Source organism: Metopolophium dirhodum, chromosome 1, assembly GCF_019925205.1.
Source record: "Metopolophium dirhodum isolate CAU chromosome 1, ASM1992520v1, whole genome shotgun sequence".
NCBI lineage: Eukaryota > Metazoa > Arthropoda > Insecta > Hemiptera > Aphididae > Metopolophium > Metopolophium dirhodum.
The window spans coordinates 142,571,389-142,593,440 of record NC_083560.1 but is presented as its reverse complement, the minus strand read 5'-3'; the positions used below and the strand labels follow the sequence as shown (position 1 = coordinate 142,593,440).

At 29.2% G+C, this 22,052-nt stretch overlaps 2 protein-coding genes and 2 pseudogenes across 2 annotated transcripts; 3 read left to right on the top strand and 1 right to left on the bottom strand.

Moving 5' to 3' along the window:
* Window positions 1–98: 98 nt before the first annotated feature.
* LOC132932964 (uncharacterized) lies at window positions 99–574 on the top strand. Its single transcript, XM_060999305.1, has 2 exons — window positions 99–280; window positions 331–574. Exons 1-2 carry the CDS (start codon window positions 99–101, stop codon window positions 572–574), a joined length of 426 nt encoding a protein of 141 aa, XP_060855288.1.
* A 1-nt stretch (window position 575) lies between these two features.
* On the bottom strand, window positions 576–2,712 carry LOC132932963 (uncharacterized; annotated as a pseudogene).
* A 366-nt stretch (window positions 2,713–3,078) lies between these two features.
* On the top strand, window positions 3,079–5,302 carry LOC132932962 (uncharacterized; annotated as a pseudogene).
* Window positions 5,303–10,792: 5,490 nt separating this feature from the next.
* On the top strand, window positions 10,793–13,921 carry LOC132932961 (uncharacterized). The gene is made up of 2 exons (XM_060999304.1): window positions 10,793–11,286; window positions 13,537–13,921. The coding sequence occupies exons 1-2, from the start codon at window positions 10,970–10,972 to the stop codon at window positions 13,919–13,921; spliced, it is 702 nt and encodes a 233-aa protein (XP_060855287.1). The 5' UTR covers window positions 10,793–10,969.
* Window positions 13,922–22,052: the final 8,131 nt, after the last annotated feature.

Genomic DNA, 22,052 nt, shown 5'->3' with positions numbered 1-22,052 from the left:
TAAATATAAATATATAATTAAAAATATAGTTTTAATAATTTATACCTGTTTGTTTATAAAGTTATAATATATGGTTATATTTTAAAAACTGACTCACAATGACTCACAATTTTGATGTTTTGGAGTATCTTGAAGAGTACCAGAAATATCCATGTTTATGGGATAAAAGCTTAGACGAATATAGGAACAGGGTAAAAAGAGACCATGCTGAAGAAATGTTGCTTCAGTTTTCCAAGATGCCAACCATAAAGGAATTGAGACAAAAAACTAGAAACATAAGGTGATTTATCTTATTTTTTTATTTATGTAAATAACATAAATATCTTGCAGGTGTACATATAATCAAGAAGTTGCCAAAATTAAGAAGTCGATGGTAACAGGATCTGGTTCAAGTACAGTTTATAAACCAAAGTTATCTTGGTTTTCATTAGCTGACAGTTTTTTAAAAATAAATAATGATGGTGTTTATAAACCAGATACCAATTTAGTAAGTATAATTTTAGATATTTTATTAAAAATTAAAGAATTTACACTCTGCTACTTTAATTATCTGTATACTGTGATTAATTTATAAATTATTGGATCATTCTGTCCTGCCATGAAACAGCCCCTTCGTTAATAAAATATTCAGCCAGGTTATCTCTTTTTTTTCTTGCTTCCGATAAATAATTTCGCTGGTTTGTTGTTGCTATTTCAACGGGTCCAGTTGATTCTGGTTCGTTTCGCCAATCTCCAGGTATGATACAACCGTTTTCCAAATCTTCAATGTCAACTGATTTAAGATCTTGATTTAATCCACTCTTTCTAATAAAGTTATGTAATGAACATGCAGCTTTAGTAATTTTCACTACTGTTGTCGGTGCTCGAGGTATTGGTCGTCTAAATAATCTAAATCTACTTGCAAGAATTCCAAATGCATTTTCCACTATTCTTCTAGCACGGCAGTGCCTATAGTTATACATTTTTTCCTTTTTGGTTAAAATATTACGTCTTGCATACGGTTTCATTAAATAGGATGTCAAAGGGAAAGCTTCATCGCCTAAAATAACACCATTCTCTGGTATATCCAACAAGTTTTCTTCAATGGCTTTTTTAAGTGCGGATTTATTAAAAATGCCTCCATCTGACATACTTCCATGAGCACCAATATCAATACAAGTAAAAATTGTAATTATCATCCACTAATGCTAAAAGGACAATACTGTACGTTCCTTTATAATTAAAAAAAATTGATCCAGAATTTACTGGGCACTCTATGACTATATGTTTCCCATCTATGGCCCCAATACAGTTTGGGAAATTCCAAGATGCATTAAAACCATTAATGATTTTATCCCAGTCATATTTTGCTTTAGGAACCTAAAATTAAAATATATATTATTAAAAATATAATATAAATACATTTACTTATGTTTTTGTTTAAATTTATTAGACACTAACATCAGAGGAACCTCAAGAAAATTATGATCACTATAAATTAGTAGAAAATGTGTCTAATGCAGTTTTGGAACATGGTGAAATTTCAAATTCTACTGAGACTGAGCTACCCACAAATATAAATAAAAGAGTGTCGAAACTACAACAAAATAAATCAATAAAAAAGTCTAAACTTGATAATTCATTAGACAACGCAGTTGAAGCTCTAAAATTTGCTTGTTCCAAACAAGCAACAACAGAAATTGAATTCACACTATTTGGAAAACAAGTTGGGCTACAGCTGGAAAAACTTCCATTAACAGAAGCATTAAAACTACAAAGTGAAATTCAACAATTACTGACAACAGCTCGCCTCGCTTCAATGAATGATCCAAGTTCATCATCATCAGTAGTATCAAATCATAACACTTGTATCACAACATTATCTAGTCAACACAATAATTATTACACAAGTATAAATAATCAAGAGGAAGTAAATAATGAACCTCAAACGAGTCAAACGTTTAATTACACTGTATCACAACCTCAACCACAAGAGAATGAACCCTCATCATTAACATTATTTTATAACAACTGGAGTTCCTAAATTTATATATTTTTAAATTTATTTTTTATTTTTTAATTTTATGTTCAAGAAAAGTAAACTTGATTATTTTATTATTTTATTTTGTTATATGTTTATTGTTTAACAAGAGAAGTAAACAAACGACTGGAAGTACAATTTGTTTCATTTTAAATTGAAGTATTTTTTTTACCTGAATGTATTCTTGTAATCCTTCATAAATTGCATCAAACACATCCGGTATGAAGTCACTGATTGCTGATTTGGAAACTCTATATAAATATTGCAACGATTTATAAGAGTCTCCTGTTGCTAGGAATCGCAGTGCAATTTGCAATTTAATTTGAGGGGTTAATGACATTCTCATCATTGTATCTTGCTTCTTTAATCTATGTCCAACCTAATATGTAGAACAAAATTATAAATATAATAATTAATATTTATACTAAATTTACTATTAAGGTACTGTTATCATACGTTACCTTAGCTAGTAAAATATTGAACATACTTTCATCCATCCTAAGAAAGTTAAAATAACTCTTTGGATCTTCAATAGCCAACTCTTTTATTAGTGCATTTGATGCCCCCAATGTGTTTCTACGCATCATCCATTTTTTCATCCAAATACGTTTTTTATTTTTGGATATTGATCTTTTTAGTTTTATGATTTCTTCTACAACACGTAGCATGGCAATAGTAATTTCATTTGACATTTTTAATGAATATTTGTAAAAAATGAAATTATGTACTGAATATTCAAAATGTTGTCACTAATTTTTAACTTTTGTACTCTTTTTATGCACCCTACGTCCATACTATCATGTATTTTACTATCAGTGTACTATCATAATGTGGATGCTTTATCTCATGATAGTTACTATCACGGTACTATCACAAAAACGACTCTTGCGAGAGTAACTATCATCGTGTGGACCCGGCTTTAGACGCATGCATTATAGCGCACCGTGAGTTGAACGAAAAAGCTTGCAATAGCGCATGCCCTTTCAAGTTGAACGGCTACATTTTAGTGACGCACGCTTCGACACAAGGTCTCCCGCACTCGGTGGGAATCCGTTCAACACGCTGTGCTTTTTTGTATTGTACTATATATTAATATATTAGTATATACTGATATTATTTTATATTTTGTGTGTATTTGTTAAAAAATGACTGAAAACGAAGATCAAAATCAAACAACACGATTCATTGACGATTACAGGTAATATTATATTTTAATTAAATTAAATAAATTACATTAAATTAAATTAAATTAAATTTATTTATTTATTAAAATTAGTTTTAATTAAGGAATTGTTTTAATTAATTATATAATATTATTATTATTTTATATTATGTAGATCGTTTCCGATACTATGGGATGCAAACCACAAAGACTACACAAACAAGATTAAAAGAAACGATGCCATTGTCTCGATAGACACAAAATTTAACATGGACGCGGCGGCAGTAAAATCTAAAATAAAGAGCTTGCGATCGTAAAAAATCTGGTTCTGCCACGGAAGAAAATTATTCTTCCTCATGGTTTGCGTATAAATCGCTACTTTTCATTTCTGATTCAACTACACCAAGGGAAACAAGGGATAGCGAAGAACATGATAACCCGACAAGCGTTAACAATAATGAAAACGTAAGTTATTTTATATTTAAGCATTTCTATATTTATCAGTGTTTATTATTAGATTCAGTGTGTTATTTACGTATCTGTTAGCTATTGATAACCATAAATAAAACTATTTGGGTTTATTTATTTCTGGTTTATTATTATGTGTACATTGATTAACAAATCATAATATAATACAGTTCACTATATTTATTATTTTATAATACTAATAACTAATAATCTCGCAGTCGTATAATTACGCAGTCGTACGTTATAAGTTATTTTGTTATAATACGTATCTCTATATTATCTTAATAATATAATAAAAAATAGAAATAACTTAATATTTTTACAATTCAATTGCTGGTGTATTTATTTATAAGTATATGTCCTGAAATGGTACTGACCCAATTTCGGACATGAAATATGACATAAATTCTTCTCTGACGTTTTTTGCGGTTGTCGCTGGTCTTCGTGGAATTGATCGAAATGGCCTCAAACCAGTGTCACCAGAAGTGATTTCTCTCCACAATCCAGGAATAATTTCCCCTGTACTTGTATCATAACTATCGAAACACCCTGACGTTGAATAAAATTGTCTAGAATCTGGCTGCACTCTTAAAAAATTGTGAAGGTAAACACAAGCTAGTACAATATTTACTATTGTATCTTCAACTTTGATTTCTATTGGCTTGCGGAAAACTCTAAACACGGAAGAAACCTTGGAGAACCTTTGTTTATGTGTTGTATGGTTTCATAATATGTTCAGTTAATGGAAAAGCATCATCAGCTACTAAAACATAAAGAAGTGACAACGTACGACCAGGTAGTGGTTCATTTTCTGGTAAATTAAGTTCATTTTTTTCGAGTTTCTTATAAAATGAAGTATTTTTGAAGACACCTCCGTCTGAAATTCGGCCTTGGCATCCAACGTTAACGTATAAGAAACGATAGTTAGCATCAGCTATTCCTAATAAAACAATACTATTTGTTCCTTTGTAGTTGTGAAACTCATTTATCGTATTTTCCGGTTTCTGAATTACGACGTGTTTGCCGTCAATAGCACCGAAACAGTGAGGGAAATTCCATAGCTTGTTGAATTCATTTGAGATAGATTTCCATTCTTGGTCACTTGAGGGAAGATGTAGGAAAAATAATTTATTAATATATGCAATAAAATATATTTGCAGGATCTACAAAATGAAGAAATATGTGACGATCTGCAAAATACTATAACAGATTATGAATTCGTACAGCCTATAAGGGCAAAGAGAAATTTAAAAAAAAGTGTTCGTGATGAGAGAGAAGACGAGGCTTACAAATTCATGAAAAAAGCAGCTGACGAAATGTCTGCAAGAGACGAGTTTTGTACATTCGGCACTTTTGTAGCGGATAATGTAAGGAAACTTAAACCCATGAACCAAATTTTGGCCAAACGTCAGATTACCAACATACTTATGGATTTACAAATTAAAGAAATGGAAACATATGAAAGACAACGATTCAGGACTGAATCGCCAGAAACCTCTGTTGGAACATACAGTAGTGACACCCGGTCTTTCGTATTTGACGAGTCAACAAATCTTGCAGTAAACACAGTTGATGATTTGACTTCAAATGACAACACAGATGCGTCTTTCAAAATCGGCGAATTTTTATCATTCAATACAGCCGGCCAATAAGAACATTTAAAGTGCCTACCTACATTTTTCATTTTTCATTCTCATTTTTTTTGTAATAACTAATTACCAATATGTACATACAATAAATAATAATAAAATGTTTCCTAATATGCTCTACTATTATTGTTAGTTATTATAAAAAAATATGAATTGAAACGTATTATAATATAATAATTAATAAGTTACGAAAAATTATTCTGAGTGGAGACGTTGTATCATAATTGTATAAAAATTAAATTTAATAGTTAAAAAGTGGGTGTCGCTCTGCTATACAGTAGATTACAAGTGGGTCATTGTAATGGATTGTGTTAAATTTGAATTCAATGCTATTATCATGCTAATATCATTGTATAAGAAAAACGATTCTGAGCGAAGACCTATGATATTAGTAAGTATATTTGATGATCTTATTGTGAATAAAGCAATTGATAAAATATTATAACTTATTCACCTTGTTTTAAATCTAAAAAATGGAATTAGGTACTATATTATGTATACCTTAAACCTAATTTAATTGTATGAATACATTTACTTACCTTTATATAATTTTGTAGAGCATTTATTATAGCTTTCAATACCGTAGGCAACATAGTCGATATAAATGGCTTGGAGACTTTAAACAGGTACATTAAAGAGGAAAACGAATCTCCTGTAGCTAAATATCTTAGCGTTATTAATAACTTAATTTTAGCTGGAACGGCCTCTCTGAAACGAGTGTTTTGTTTTAATATTTCGGGTTCAATTATTTTTAATATTGAGTAAAAATTGGCTCTAGACATTCGCGTAAAATTTCTAAATAAAATATCTTCGTCTAATTGCAAATCATCTATAATTCCGAAATTTCGATTTTTTAAATAATTTTTAACCCACAATGAACGCTTTTTCCTACGTTTTTTATTTGCACTCGCAATAATTAAGTAGGCCGCACTGACACCGAGAAGTAGATTTGAATCCGACATGATTTTACCTAAAATGATGGAAGGTGACTGCTTTGACGTTGCTGGTGTGAACAGAAAAAAGCATGCGTCTGAAGCATTCAATAAAGGCATGCACTTGGTGAAAGTGGAATTGAATGTTGCAACGCATGTTGAATTGAAAATTGAAACGGAAAGTGCACGAGTGTAAACATACCTTAAGATATACAGGTTAGCTATCGCCGGCCCGCTATTCGTTCAGATTGTGTTACGGTTCAGTAGTTTATATTTCCACCACACGCGTAAAGCGCTAGTATAAACTTTAGGGCACGATGTAGAGAAGAGAAGGTGATAACACTCGGCTTGGCCAGGAGAAAAAAAGCGCCTTAGTTTTCGACGGCAAATTTGTAGTTTAAATAATATCCACCTGGAGCACCACAAGCTTCAGAGGCCGGGTGTTTGAATAATTGCATTAGACACTATATATATTAGACACATGTGTATTGGGTTTTATTGCAGTGAATCAAAAATATTAAATATTATAAATATTGTATTTATGATGGAAAATACCTGTGTGTACCTACATTTATTTATTGGTATTTCAATAAGATAATTTTAACGTATGGTATTCATATTGCAAATCATTTATTGCCTTATGATATACTTTATTCAACTGCCTAGAAGTTGACAATTGAAAACTATAGCAAAATTGCAGATAACAGAATACAGACCGTTACAAATTTAATAATTTCTATATATTATAAGTAACTCAAATCTATTTATATGTACTTACTTCTTTATATTAAATTTACTTGTGATTCAATATTTACCTAATATTGGAATTTGGTACCTTCTCTTAAAAATATTTAAATATATCTAAAACACTATTACATTAACAATAATAGGTATAATGAGCCTAAGTATATTACATAAAATAGTATACATATAAGTAGGTAGTTATCACATAATATTAAAGAAGTAGTTACAACTTGGACTGTTTTGATAATTTTTTTTGTTTCCTCAGGGTTTAAGTGGGAAAAATTCCAGAGGGGACTAATGCCTCCATATAGTTTTAACTTTTAAGCGTTCCATTTATAATTGTATGTATAATGCCTAGTGTATAAAATCCTAATTTGTTAAATGGGACGCATTTTAACCGTCATCAGAGGTAGGGTTGACTGAGTCCTCCTGCATCCCCCCCCTCCCACTTAAACCATGAGTGTTATGTGTTGTGACTTATAAATAATATCCTGATTTGGGTAGTATTTTTTACAAATTATGTTAATATAAATAGTAATCTAGATTTACTAAAATAAACAAATGTGTTATTTAATTAAAATTATAATTATATTCCAATCAGATTATAAAAAACATAAAACTTAAAATTAAATATGTTATAGCCTATAGGAATATTTTAATAAAGATAAATTAATATATAATACATTTTTACAAAAGGTTAAAATTCGATTTACTTAATATGTACCTAATAGTTATTTATTAACTATAGTTTATCTTACATCATGATATAAGTTATAAAAATATTGTTTATTACTTAATAATTATATTAAATTATAATATTTAAATTTAAAGTATGAGTATCCGTATCTTGAAAATTACTTTAAATGATTTTATGTACAAATAATTTATCTAAGTGTATAAATTATTATTCGGTATCAAATAATAATAATACTCTATATAATTATTATATTATTGTGGGGTAATGCTATTTAGTAATTACCTTCTTAAAATTTATAAAAAATCATGTAAATATTTTTTGTCTTTAATATAGTCACAGTATCTTTGGAGCTCTAAACAATGAAATATTTTTTCCTTCACTTCCACCAGCGTATCTTGTCTTACAACCTGGTACATAGCATTTATTTAGCATTTTTAATTATTTAATTTACCTATTAAGCTGGTTTCACACAGAGCGATTTAATCGCGGGCGGTTGCGGTTAAAAATTGCGGTTAAAAACCGCTGCCGTGTAGGCAAGAAGATCGCGTGCGATGAAAACGCCTTCGAATACCCGCCAAATTCGAAATGTGTTTATTGTTATTTGAACTTATAACATTAGTCTAGTTCATTAGTTCTTATGGAAAACGTGGTTTAGATAAATATACTGTGTACTTCACGTCTTTAAATAAGTTATTTTCCATCGTTCTACTAAATGGAGACCTTAGATGATGTTGAAGCGATTTGTGTAATGTATAGCTTATATAAAAGACAACAGTTAAAACAAAAAATGACCAGGAAGAGAAAATACTGGGTGCATCCGTTGAATATGAAAATAATCAACGAAGGTCAGTTTCAAGTTAATTTCTTAACTTTGCGATCACACCCAGACGAATTCTTTAAATATTATCGGATGTCAATTTCGTCATTCGATTCATTGGTATGTTATTAGCTTATTCGATTACAAATGTTAATAAAATTATGTAAAACTGGAACATCAGTCTACAATATATATTTACCTACTGACAATAGTATTTATTTAATGATCTTAGGTCTCATATATTGGTAAATACCTTCTAAAACAACATACTAATATGCGAATTCCAATTTCACCGGAAGAAAGATTGACCGTGACGTTAAGGTATGTGCAATTTAAACATTTAATTTGTTAGTATTATAAAAACCAATAAGCTGGTTCAATATGCCTCTAAACAGATTTAACAAATAGTTTAGAAATATTTAATAAAATTTGAACTTAACGAAAGGGTTACCATAAATCATAATCAATATGTAGACTATTATTGTCTTAAATTATTATCAGTATTTGATATCTATTATTTTTTTAAAGTTAATAGGTACCTAAATGAAAATATGAAAATATAACAAAATAAATAATAATTTTAGATTCTGAGCTATCAGCGACGAATGCATTGATTTTACAGTGATGTGTGTTTTTTTATTTTTTATTATTGTGTCTATCATCACTGTTATGAGCAGTAAAACTGCTTCAATATTTGGGAGGTCAAAATTTAAAATTTTACAAATTTCACTGCTTGTTTATATTAGAGTTAAATATTTTCACTCGTTTTGAGCTGTTAGCGGATAATTTAAAATTTTAATTTTTTAGTTTTTTTCTATCAATATCATTATTTTTACAATAGCAGATGATATATTTTTTTAAATACTTAGGTATGATTTTTTTAGAATCATTTAAATATTCGAATTTGGTCAACATTTATTTTGTCAAATTGTAAATTTACAAATTATTTAGTAGTTAATATTTTATAAAATTATTATATATTATAAACTTGTAAAGGTAAGGATTGACATTTTAGATCAAGCTGATCAAGGTTTCAGATATGTAGGTAGTTAGTAGTTCATAGTGTCACCAAAAAATCTAAAGAAATGAAGTTAGATGTTTAAACAAAGAATCTATGTAGGTAGGTACCTAGTTCTATTAATTAATAATTAACATTTAACATTAATACAATTAAATTACACATTTTTAAATAAAATAAAGATAACAAACTTTGGATTGGCAAACACTATTTTTTAAAGATTATTATTTTAATTAATACCAAATATGTGTTTATTTAGATATTTGGCTACTGGTTCTAACTTTTCCGCTTTACATTTCGAATTTTTAATTGGAATATCCACAATATCAACTATCGTACGTGAAACTTGTGAGGTTAATTGGAACATATTACAACCAATTGAAATGGCAGAACCAACTACTGACGATTGGTTAGACATTGCAGCCTGGTATTTCGAGAAAGCTCAATTTCCAAATTGCCGTGAAATTGCCGAAAAACAGTGGGATATTCTATTATAATTACAAACAATATTTTTCACTCATCCTGATGGCAATTTGTGATTCTAATTACTGTTTTAGAATTATAGATGTGGGTTCCTACGATAAGGAAAGTGACTGTAATGTCTTCAAACAATTAGTGTTTGGTAAAAAATTATACGGTTATAATTTAAATTTGCCACCAAAAATTTGTTTACCTGGTGATGATAACGGTGTTCCTCTGCCTTATGTTTCCGTTGCCGACGAAGCATTTGCGTTACATCCAAATTTATTACGACCTTTCCCGGGCAGGTTAGGACGACAGGAGGATTTTTAATTACAGGTTATCAAGAGCTCGACAACATATAGAATATTCTTTTGGAATAATGTCGAAAAAATGAAGAATTTTCAAACAAGTATACTAGTTGAACTCAATTTCGCTGTCGCTGTGACAAAAGCATGTTGTGTGCTACACAATTTTGTTCGACGTAGAGATGGCATCAACATTGATGATATCCTTAGTTCATAGTTGCAGTGGTGTAGTCGTAATTTTTTTACTGAGTATACGCTTTAATGTGCTTGATATGTAAACGTGGGGGCTTCGCCCCCCACACCCCCAATATATACTACGTTATTATTAATTTTATATTTATAATTACATACACTTTATTACTACCTTACCACAATTATTGAGCCTCTATAGTTTACAATCAGAAATCGGGGGACGAGGTGGCCGAGCGGTCTAAAGGTGCAATTCCTTAGAACGCGTCTAGAGACGCGCGACCAGCGCGGCCGACGCGGCGTGACTCTAATTTTAGCCGCGCGGTTGATAGCGGATTCCCTAGAACTACAAATCGCGCCGCGCCGCGCCACAACAAATGGCCGGGCGGCACATATTTTGATATCGGGTTAATACGTCGTTGTTCGTTCTATTGATCACATGTATTTGGTTACAATTTTGTATTTATTATAAATTTGTGTATTATAAATTTTCAAACCAGTGAACAATGTTGCGTCAACAGAAAAAAAAAATATTGATAAATCTATTATTAGAAGAAATAGAAGAAGAAGAAATTATAATTGAAGAAGTTATGACAAAAAGTGTGAACGATTTGTATTTGACCAGAAAAAAGGAGGGTTTTTTTAGTGTATTGATTGAGAAACATTTGTTTAGAGATGAAAAAAAATTCAGGGAATTTTTTAGACTGAGTTGGGAGCAGTTTAATTTTGTTTTAAATCTAATCGAAGATGATTTAAAATTAAATCCGTATAACAGAGTGAAAGAGCCTATTTCACCGGCAGAGAAATTCGCTGTGACGTTAAGGTAAGAATGTTTTTAAAAATATTTATACATATAACATATCATATACTTGATCAATATAAATAAAAAAGAAAAATTATAACGGAAGCATTATGTAAAAGAATAAATAAAATAAATATATCTTATTATATTGATAAAAAATAAAATAAAATCGTCACTTTTTAAAATAAAAAAAAACAAATTAATATTTAAGTAAAAATACTACTGTTCAAAAACATAAAATAGCATAAATAACAAGGTTAAAGTAATTGTAATAATTAAATGCAAATTAGTATTTAAAAATTTTGAAAATGTTCCGACCAATTGGATGCTGATGAGTTTCCATTGAGCTCAGAATGTGATGTGGCGGAATAATTTATCGGGTGTAACTCTTGGAACCTAGAACTTACATTTTCTGCAAACTCGTAATTAGAAGGACTTTTTGTCTGATTCGATGGTTTAAGATTCAAAAGTTCCAGTTCATTTATTATTTTTAATACTTCCATTTTTGCTTTAATCTTTAGTTGGGGCGAAAACTGTTTTACTGTTAGGGCTATACTTTTGAAGAAAACGTCGATTGGGTCTTCTGCTTCTTCTGGGTTTGTCAGCTCTTGTAGTAAACGGCTTCTTTCTTCACTTCTTTGGTTCAATATTTCGATGAATGCTTCAGTTTTTTTTTGTCGTTTTGTACCAGTTGTTTCTATTTTTGATTTTTGAACTTCTGTTGTAGACTCTAAAGTTGATGGTAATTGTATGTTTTCATTTTCCGGTTCAATTTGAGAAACACTATTATCCAATGAATTTAAACATTCTTCCTCGTCCTCATCGTTTGTCACATTCGTTAAGCTCCTATTATTATAATTTATAAGTATTAAGATTATATTTTACAAATAAATAATATCAATAAGTAAACAAATGTAAAATATATTATTAGTTATTACTGTCTTTCATATACAGCTGTATCCAAAAATGTCAAAACATCCTCTAGTATCCATTTCGAAGGTTTTTCTCTCGTAGCTGACCCAGTACCCAATTTTCTGCCTCTCCTTTTTTTATTATATGTATCCTTAATATTTTTCCACCGCTTTTTACAATCATCAACTGGATAAATAATTTTATGTTTAAAAATGTAAAAATAAATAAGAGTAAAACATAATTTATTATTCAAATATCAATATTGACATAAAAAATAAGTAGGTAGATATTATTGTCAAATAAATTATTATAAAAATAATTTTAACTTAAATACTATGATTAAAAAAAAAACAATAAACTTGTATTGAAAAATAAAAATAATATTATAATATAAATATAAACATAATAATTATGTCTTCAACCCTTCGATAAATATTGATCATAATTATTACTGTAGTATATTAAAATACCATAATTTATCTAAAAAAATTGCAAATAATTTTAAATTATAAAAAAGAATCCATACAAGAGTTGGATGGATACACGAGATGAATTGATAGGTTAGGCATTTTAGGATAGATTTTGGAATTATTTTATATTATAAAAAAAACGATTCTGAACGAAAATGAATTGTCAGTGTATATGTTTATAATAAATATTAAATAGTTATTTCACGCGTGAATTTTTAATTTTGTAATTTTTATTATTTTTAATTTTTAATTGAACCGATCGCGATATTTCTTATACTTATTATAAGTAAAACTTATGGAGAACCTTGTATTATATTTTCAAGTGTTTTGGCAGAGTCAACAATTTTTCATCAACTTTTATAAAAAAAATCTAAGAAAAATCGAATATTTTAAATGCCTAAATATAGCTTAAAAATAAACGAAATATTTTGAAAATACATTCATGTAAAGAAAACGCTAATTCAAACATTTTATGTAAGTTTCAAGTTTCTACGACGTATACATTTTGAATAAGAACAAATATCAAAAATCGTTGAAGGCTAAATTGTTATTTTACGCAATTATGCAATAATTATAATTTCAAACACTCAACAAAAAACATTCATCATAGTAAAATTAATACATTCTTCACTTCGTTCAGAATCTAAAAGTATAAATTAAACACAATCAAGTGTTTTTTTATAATTTAAAATTACATTAAAAATAATATAAAAAATATATATATGATATATATATTATATATATAATTTTGGTAAAACTAATAAGTTATTGGCAGATAAATATTTTTCTGTTTTAAATAATAGTTTTTTTATATTTGCATATACTGATATTATATACTTAAATACTTTAATATAATTGTATTATTATTATTATTATTATTATTTAACAGGTTTATGGCAACTGGTGAATCTTTTCATTCCCTTGCTTTTGCCTTTCGTATTTCTCAAAGTTACATTTCACGTATTGTGAAGCTAGTTTTGAAAAGTTTAAGCAATCGATTAACACCTATTTTATTACCTACACCAACAAAAGATGACATGGTAGAAATATCAAAACAGTTTTGGAAAAAGTGGAATTTTCCGAATTGTGTGGGTGCCATTGATGGTAAGCATATTCGTATATTTTCACCAGAGAAAAGTGGATCATTATATTACAATTACAAAGATTTCTTCTCAATCGTTTTGTTGGCAATTGTTGATGCGAACTGCAAGTTCATTTTGGTTGACATAGGATCTTATGGTAAAGAGAGCGATAGTGGTATATTTAACAAATGAAAAATGTCAGAACAAATGAAAAATTGTGAATATTTTCCACCTAATTGCAAAATTCCAAATTCAGAAAAAATATTGCCGTATGTATACATCGGTGATGAAGCATTTCGTTTGGACCCACACATGATGCGACCATACTCTAAAATAGAGTCTAGAAATGATTGCGAAAAAAAAATTTTCAATTATCGTTTGTCACGGGCAAGAAGAACGACTGAAAATAGCTTTGGACTATTAAGCCAGGTTTTTAGAGTGTTTTATACACCGATACCAATAAAACCAGAAACCGTCGACCATCTCATATTATCTGCATGCTGTCTTCATAATCTTTTACGTGACCAATATACTTTAGAGAATACATCAGAACAACACTATTACAATTTTGACCCAAATGATTATCCTGCTAATAATATGGTACAGCTTGAGCATACGGGAGGATATGGAAATTATGAAGGCTTTTTAGTAAGAGATGAATTTAAACAATTTTTCAACTCTCCGCAGGGTACAGTACCATGGCAAAATTATCATACATTAAGAACCGATACTTCGTAAAATGTCATATAATATTTTTAAATATTTTGTATTATAATATTGAAGTACTGATTACATTAATTTTCATTTTTATTTTTAACTTCACTAATTGTTTGTTTATATATCTCAATAATATTATATGTACAGTTTATAATGTTTATAATGTATATATGTTTAATCTGAAATGAGAATACATGAGCATTTTTTTTAACCTTGTATTATTTATATAAATCAATAATACATAATATTCCAGTTTCTGTCTATATTATTATTAAAATTATGAAGAAAGTGTGATGGGCCAAACGTTGTCCCGAAATATTATCCCTTGAGTGAAAAATATAATATAATACATATTTATTATAATATTATATTCGATCAGACCTAACTATATTAGACCAATTTTTGTAAAAAGATATATGATAAATACCGTAACATAACGTAATAAGACCGGACTGAATACTATTGCATTTATAAATAAAAAGTTTTAAAAATTAAAAAATACCTGGTCTGTTCAATTCGTTTGAAATTCGTTTCCATACATTTTCTTTTATTATTTGATTTTTGTATGAAGGGTTTGCCAAGTCAAATAAACATGGATGAAACCCAACGAGTTCAGCCAAGGTTTTATCTTCTTCAGTACTAAATCCCGTTTTCATGATGTTCGAAGACATTTTTATAATATAATATTGATAAATATTATTTAACGTATTATATAATTAATAAATTAATTAAAATAAATATAATAAATTAATAAATATTATAATAATAAAATTTAATGTAATATTTATTCGTATTAATTATAAAAATTACGAGCACGCGGCCGCGTCATGACTGCCTCTGGCGCGGTCACGGTCGCGCGGCTCTAGACGCGCGGCTCTAGACGCGCGCGGCGGTCGCACGCGTCAGCCGCGTTCTAAGGAATCGGCTACATCTAAAAATAGCAAAAGAAGTCCAAGCGCGGCTAAAATTAGAGTCGCGCCGCGTCGGCCGCGCTGGTCGCGCGTCTCTAGACGCGTTCTAAGGAATCGCACCTTAACACGTCGGCTGCGGCGCGGCCGGTTCGGGTTCGATCCCCGACCACTGGGCGGCATTTTCTCCGGGCAAGTCACGGTGTCCGGAGAACAAGTGTCGCCATCCCCCACTCCGGGACATGGCAGAAACCTACGGGTGCCCTATTCGAAATTCTGCAAAAAACACAAACACTCACGTGTAAGCCCCTACCAACAAAAACCCTACCATCACCACCTTACAACCTATTAACAGCTAATGGCCATAGATGCCGGACTTAAGGATCAATAAAAAATCAGAAATCATACTCCTGAAATATATTTGTTATAATATTTGTTAAATATAATTGTTATATTTAAATTTTAAATTTTAATGTATTTAAATCTGTACCAATTACAAAATTTTCCATAGAGAATCCTTTTTCTCCAAATTTGGAAGGGCCACTTTTCTTGATCTATTATCATCTGCAGACCTATGTTTGAATAGCCATGATTTCACATAATCTGTTGGATTCCACTGAGAAAGCGGTGGTCCATTAACATTTATAAACATAAGGTTAGAAATATTCTGTATAGTTAACCTAGATCTGAGATCAGAACATATTAAATTCATCAGACTAAAACCTCTCTCACACTCAGCAGTAGATACTGGTAAAGTTTTTATAAGCACATCTAATTCTTTTAATTCTTCATTTATCACAATGGTATTGTTATCAACAAATTTTCTCATACCCCGAATAGCAGTATCTGTATTAATCAAAAATCGCTGAGTCAAATATTTTATTTTTTCTTCGCCAAATCTTATATCAACATCTTTGGGCCAAGTACATTTATTTAATATTTGTATATTACATATTATTTTCGAATCTTCATTATTATATTCAAGTAAACTCATTTGAAGATTATTACAAACACTACTTAAAAATTGATTTTGGTTGATTTGTCTTAGTTTTTGGTTATCAAATAATGTTATGTTTTTAAAAACCATATTTGTTTTTGCTTTTTTAGCTTCAGATGTATACTCTCCGTCCTTTGTTTTGAATGATTCTATAACTAGTATAGTTCTTTTGATAGTTTGATCAGCAAACACCATTGTTGCTCTATGACTTTGTAATTCTTTAGACAAGTTTGATAGCTCTAATAGGACATCACACATCAATGCTAAATCCAACACAAATTCAATACTTTCTAAACGTTTACATAATCCTAAATACTTGGACCTTGACTTTGTATCTCTAGAATCATCTTTTGATGCTGTGCTTAAATGTTGATATAAAGCCGGATAAGTTTTCCAAATAACTTGGACTGCTCGGAAACTACTGGCAACCCAGCGAACAGTTAATACTCGACCTATTTTTAAAAACAAAACATCTAATTCTGCACATTTCTTTTTCAATTCATTTTGATTCTTGGGAGATCTGTTGTACAATGCATATAAGCTATCTAAAAATGCTTTAAAATGATTTATTGATATGATATCATTGACAGAATCATTAACAGCTAATTCTAGTCTATGATTTAGACAATGCCAGGTGAATATAAGAGGGTAAATATCTTTCAAACGTTTTGCAACACCATTTTTTTTCCCAAGCAATACACTAGCACCATCATTAACAAAAGAAATCCAATTTTCTTTTAGAAAATTGTCATTAAATCCACATTCATGAAGACATTTCAATAATTGATTTACAATGTTTTCTGAGTAAAAAGTTCAAAAAATTATGTTTTTCACTATTCGTTCTCTCATTTTAGAGGCAATATGGCTTACAATACTAGTACTTGAATATCTCGAATGAAGTGTAGATCCTAAATGTACGCCATTAACCTTTTGAAGCTCAATAAGCTTTTGATGATCATCATAAGGCCTATTGTATTTAGCGATAAAGTATGCAGTTCGAAATACATATTCAGTAGATTTCTCATTTTTAAAACATTCAGCTTCCATGTTCTTAACTAATCTCTGTGATTCGTTATCTTTTTTTATTGTTAATGCATATTCATGAGCTTGAGATTCGACATGTCTTTAAATTTTATTTCTTAAATTTGATAATTTATTTTTTTATTTGGGTGGATGCCACAGTCAACATTACAAGTACTCCATTCTTTTGATATTTCGACTCCTTGTTTCTTGAACGTTTTCAAAGTTCCAACTTCTTTACAATAAATACAACCAATTTTGTGCATTGAACAAAACAGCCATGGATATTTTCCTTTCTTTTCCATCCACTGATCAAATGACCAAACTGATGGCCACTGTTCTTTTGTCTAAAAATGAAATAGTTTTTTTCTTATTAGAACTTTTTATTCGTAATAGAAAAAATGATCGGTAAGCAATAAGGATTGAATTTAAAATACATCAATAATGCAGTTCTCATGCTACAACAATTTTGTTAAAATGCATAAACTCATGAAAATACTTGTGTGTGTTTAAATAAAATATTTGTGCAAATAAGCAATATTATAGAAGGCAATAGCAATTGCTAATAATAAGCAATATTAAAAAAAAATTTTAATTTAGAGCATTAATAACAAATTAATTGTAGTATAATAAATAGGTAATACCTATTAGGTATGTAATATACTAATATGTAATGTGCATAATAAGTAAAAATAACTTAATTACCATAAAAACTGCTTCATATTACAAGTCCTATAACCTATTTATTTGAATACTTGGAGGTATAAAAAAAACAAATTAACAACATTATTTATTAAAATTAGTTTACATAAAAACCATTAAATGTTAACAGTTAGGAATGCCTTAATTGTTATTCATAAATTTTTATATTTTTTTTCTAAATCAAAACTATTTATCTTAAATTATAGAGGTAGATACCTTAAATATAGTGATACTATAAATTATTATTTAAATTAAATGATATAAGTTTAAAATGTGATTAGCTTTACCTGGATTAATGTATCATCAGGAGCAGAATTTTTTAGATTTTGATTTAAGTCAGTTGATCCAATAGAAGACATTTTCTAAAATAATTAAACAAGTATATTGTAGATTGAAAATATAAAATATAAAACACAACATTTATTGAGTTTGTTATGATATGAAAAACCAATTAAAATAGACCCAGTGTGAAATATTTATTTGTACCACAAAATACAGATTTCAATATATTTTTCAATAACTGTAGTGTGAAATAAAATATCATAAAATAAAATATCAATAGTATCTCATTTGAAAAAAAACAATATTTTAATTTAGTAATTATGCTTGTTTTCAATCTCTTAAAGAAATATCCAAAGTACATTTTTATTTTTCATAGTAAAAATATTAACTTCCTGATAAATATAATAAATACATCATTATTATGTTCACTACAATATGAGTAATATGACTAAACCATTTGTATTTTACCTATTTGAACTTAATTTATCACTACAATTAGTTGTATACTTGTATTTAATTAATTCATATTTACCCCCATATTCAATTATGCCACATCGTATACTATATACCTATGTATATACCTACATTACCTATGTATATAAAAAAAGAATTACATACCAATTTTAATTTTTTTGTCAGGGGAGAGAACTCATTTTCAGCAATAGGAGCCGGTTCATCTGGATCACAATTTGAATCAAGTTGAATTTTTCCCTATATTAAGAAAAAACTTAATAAATATACTAATTACTTACTAATTTTGTAAATTAAATATGTACCTGACATTAAAATATTATATTAACTGTACGTATGTATTCTATATTTTATTGACTTACCTTTGTAATTCGAATAATAAATTTGTCCATTGTATTTGTTTTAAATGAGTTAGTGAAACGAAATAAATAATAATAAATTAATAACTAATAACGAGTAATAAGTAGTAAGTACCTAATAACCAATTAACAATTTAACAATTTAAGAATAAAAACCTTTTCTTCAAAGCGAGTTCGGTATAATTTTTACCGATATATTTGTATTTGTTAATACAGTCAACTCGCGATATAACGAAATTCGATATAACGAAAATCTTGATATAACGAATAAAACTACCGGTCCCTTGAAAATATCGTGGTATAACGAACAAATGTAATGTATTTTGGTCCCCTCGATGTAGCGAAGCGTTTTTGATCAAAACTCTCGCGATGTAACGAATTTTTATAAATTTGGAGCTTTCTATTACGAATTTTTAATAATGTGATGTAATGATGTATGTACATATTATTATTATAGCATATTTTTATTAGAAATATTATTACATACATTTATATTGAAATTAAACAATAAATATGTATATACTTATATGACTCATATATTTTATACATGTGTATACGAATAATAAAATTTTGAATTTTTATTTTTATTCTCGTTATAACGAATTCAATTGATATATTCTCTTGATATAACGAATTTCGATGTAACGAACTTTCGATATAACAAATTTTTTTCTCGGTCCCTTGAAATTCGTTATATCGCGAGTTGACTGTATTACGGTTGATATACGGTATAAATATTAACAAAATTGAAAATATACAAAGTACAAACTACAAAGGTTATTAATGTTTTATTATTGTGGTAAACTGTTTACTGTACAGTGACACAGTGTATCAGTGTACACGAAATAATATTTATTGACAAAATTATTTTCGGTAATGCATGTGACCGTGCATCTCGGCGTCGGCGATCGTTATCGATAAGCTTATAATTTTAGATGTATAATATATATTGCACAGGGTGTTTCAAAATGATTCATCCGATTTACATTACATCCTAACCTGAATCGGATGAATCATTTTGAAACACTCTGTATATAATAAATATAGATCCATGCAATGAAGTTAAAAATAGATGTGTAAAATGTAAAAATAATAACCGTTCCTGAACGTGATAACAAGGAAATATGTTTGGTATTATTGGTTATTCGTTAATACTGTTTATATTATAGCTAAATAGTATACCCGTATACCTGCGTATCACAAATTATATTATAAGTATACGCATCAACCAAAAACTGGAGAAGTCGTTATACGCCGTATACCCGCGTATACGCCCCACTACACCACTGCTTAGTTGTACAATGGACGATTTAACAAATGAAAGGGGAACTAGAAATTCGTCAACAAATGCCAAAGAAGTTAGAGAACACTTTGTTAAGTATTTCAACACTCCGCAACATGCAATTAAGTGGCAAAATAAAGTCATTGGAAAATAATATTACATTTTTATTACAATATTATTATTATTTTACGTAAGAAAATAATTATAAAAATATTTTATATTGATCTGTATTACTACTTTAAGGTATAGACTACAAAGTCTGTATAGATTATTTATACTCTTAACACAATTTTAAGTAATACATTTTAAATAATTAAAATTATAAAGTATACTTGCTGGTTGCCATTATAATGTACACTACTATTATTACCTATTATATTATTGAATATTAAATTTAAAATTAATAGTAATTATTAGTGGGAACATTAATTAATAGTAACATACTTGAATAGTTATAAACATGTAATCATACCTATAATGTATGATTATGTATTGGTATTGTCAAAATTAGTAGGCTGCATATTACCAGAATGTGTGGATGAAGCAGATGGCTGAGAATTATACTGAGAATAATAAGTGTGTAATGTAGGAGTCACAGTTTCAATTTGATGAGGGTTTATAGCTGAGCTTAGTGCAGAAAATTCAGGTAAAGTTTGATTGGCGTTATAATATGGATAAGTTAAACTGGTAAAAGGAATAGAACTAGAATACATCACCTCGTGGCCAGTTTTTCGCTCTACGGCCCTGAATCGGTTCAACGACACCTGTATATGAATATCTACGCACTGTTCTACAACAACATGATGAGCTGAGACACGACTACAGGCCCGATGTTCGGGCGGAGTATCCGTCACCCACGTTAATATAGTCAGCAGCAGTCACGTCCATGTATCGTAATTATATTTTCCCCTTGGTCCCCCCTTTCAAAGCACGATTTAGAGGCGTCGCAAGACGCGGGTCCTTTTTTTTTATCCCCATTCCCCTTAGTATGAAACATCCTAAGGCTGAAAATTCTTATACTTCTTATTATATTTGCCATGTGCCATCTTATACTTATTGTAATTGCCATGTGCAATCTTATACTTATATTATATTTGCCATGTGCCACCTTATACTATAACGAAATTATGAAAATGTTATTATTAAATTATTTATTATTTAACTTATGTAAAATACACCCACGTGATTACCTTAAAATTATAACTTATTATATCTTTATTAATCCACCTTTTACCCAAAATAAATCTTGGAGTTTCAATACCCCATGCGTGTATCAAAGCCTGTGAGTTCCACCGACTTGACCCTCGGGTCTCACGCGGTGCGGCTCACAGGTCACGAGGAAAGTGTTCCCCTTTCTTCGTGGGTAGTTTTTGTGGAACTAAAAAGCCCAAATCCTTACATTGCATAAAACAAAATTTCTAGTGGGCGATTGTCCCACTAACTCTTCCACAGTTTTATTACGCCATAACCTTGTTTAAATTAATATTTAAATTTTTACATGACGAAAAAGTTTTACATTTTGTAAATTCCCGTCTATAACGAAATGATATAATTATTATCAAATGCACAATGAGATCGCCGTCTC